Raw genomic sequence first — 1,814 nt, forward strand, 5'->3', positions numbered from 1 at the left:
AGGATATCACAGGGCATGAGTAATATCAAAGTTAGCAGATGTTACAAAGGGATACTGCCCACCACAGGCAGCATTTTCTTCTGTTCTGGGTCTGTTGTGTGCAGAGTGGAGAGTTCAGATTAGCACACTATGTTGAGAGATGATGTCATCATGTTAATTATGTGCTTTCTACAACAACAGCACAGATGGCAAGAATTTCTACTCACACCCAGCTGCACACTATGTGAGATGATGGACGCTGTGTCTCCTTGACCTTGCCCAGCTGTGTCACAGTAACTCCCAGGGGCTCATCTCAAATCGCGATGAACAACTATACGGATGTGGTAGACTTTGTTCTGCAAGGATTCTCTGGGGATCCTGGGTCCCAGGCTTCTTTCCTGGCCTTTTTCTCCATTTTCTATACTATGGCTGTTACAGGAAACACTCTCATTTTCATGGCTATTAGCTTGAACCCAAGTCTTCACACTCCCATGTACTTCTTCCTTGCAAACCTAGCCCTTTTGGACATTGCCTGCACATCCACTGTTCTTCCCAAGCTGCTGGAGGGTCTGGCGGGGAAGGGCAGCCACATCTCTTATAAGGGATGCTTGACCCAGGTTTTTTTCATATCCTGGTTTCTGGGGGCTGAGCTAATGCTGCTCACGGCCATGGCCTATGACCGCTATGTGGCCATCTGTCGTCCACTGCACTACAGCATGCTGATGAGTCGGTCCGTCTGTGTCCTGCTGGTGGGCAGTGTGTGGGCCATAAGTGCAATCAACTCATCTGTGCACACTAGCCTGTTAGTACAACTCCATTTCTGTGGCCCCAACCAAATCCGTCACTTTTTTTGTGAAATCCCAGCACTGCTACTGCTGTCTTGCAGCCCAACCACCCTCAACAACATCATGGCTATCATAGCAGATGTTTATTTTGGCGTGGTCAACTTCCTGTTTACCATGGTATCCTACAGCTTCATCATTGCCAGCATCCTACGCATCTGCTCTGCAGAGGGCAAGAGGCGTGCTTTTTCCACTTGCTCTGCCCACCTGATGGTGGTCACCTTGTATTACTCCACTATCATCTATGCTTATGTACAACCTGGCTCCGGATCCTCCATGGAAAATAGCAAGGTGGCTGCCTTATTGTACACAGCAGTCAGCCCTACCCTGAATCCCCTCATTTACTCTCTGAGGAATAAGGATGTCAAAGTGGCTCTCAGAAAGGTGTTTCCCTGTGTCTGTTGAGGAGGCAGAAAGCAGTGGTGTGGCTTGATCCAGCTGTTGATGAACTAGTTGGAACCTATGACTGAGAATCTAATGCCATGGGAAGGAACAGAGTACAATTTATGTGGCAGATGTACACACAATGTACCTGTCTTGCAGGAGCCACTGGTCATTTCTTTTTGTTAGTTTGGGCATCCAGGTTTGGAACAGACTGCACGTTTGTAGCCTGGTGTTGTTGATGTAGGGATTTTGGTATCCTGTGTTGTGAAAATCATCCAGACCCTGATATTGACTTCAGAAGAACTATGTCTGGTTGGGGGAGAAAGTACGATGGAGGTGGAGGAGAAAGGAAGAAGGGTAGGGGCAAGGAGATCTTGAGGGAATGGTATGGTTAATATGGAGGGAGGACAGAGATGGAAGCAAGGAAGGAGATACCTTGATTGAGCAAGCCATTTCGGGACTGGCAAGAGACCAGAACTGTAGAGATTCCAGGAGTCCACAAGAACGACCCTTGCTAAGACCTTAAGAAATAGAGGAGAGGTAGCCCACTTGGCCTGGCCCTGTAGTCAGATAGATAAATATCTTTTTTAAGGAACAAATTATAGGCTA

At 47.5% G+C, this 1,814-nt stretch overlaps 1 protein-coding gene across 1 annotated transcript; it reads left to right on the forward strand.

Annotated features, from left to right (window-relative positions):
• The first annotated feature begins 302 nt into the window (after positions 1-302).
• On the forward strand, positions 303-1,226 carry LOC148121449 (olfactory receptor 13A1-like). Its single transcript, XM_087907649.1, has one exon. The coding sequence runs from the start codon at positions 303-305 to the stop codon at positions 1,224-1,226; it is 924 nt and encodes a 307-aa protein (XP_087763775.1).
• The last annotated feature ends 588 nt before the right edge of the window (positions 1,227-1,814 follow it).

This window comes from Myodes glareolus, chromosome 7, assembly GCF_982192425.1.
Source record: "Myodes glareolus chromosome 7, mMyoGla1.1, whole genome shotgun sequence".
Lineage (NCBI taxonomy): Eukaryota > Metazoa > Chordata > Mammalia > Rodentia > Cricetidae > Myodes > Myodes glareolus.

Bases quoted from the DNA above. Each gene is read 5' to 3' on its own strand.
- LOC148121449 (XM_087907649.1), top strand. From the start codon at position 303: ATGAACAACTATACGGATGTGGTAGACTTTGTTCTGCAAGGATTCTCT.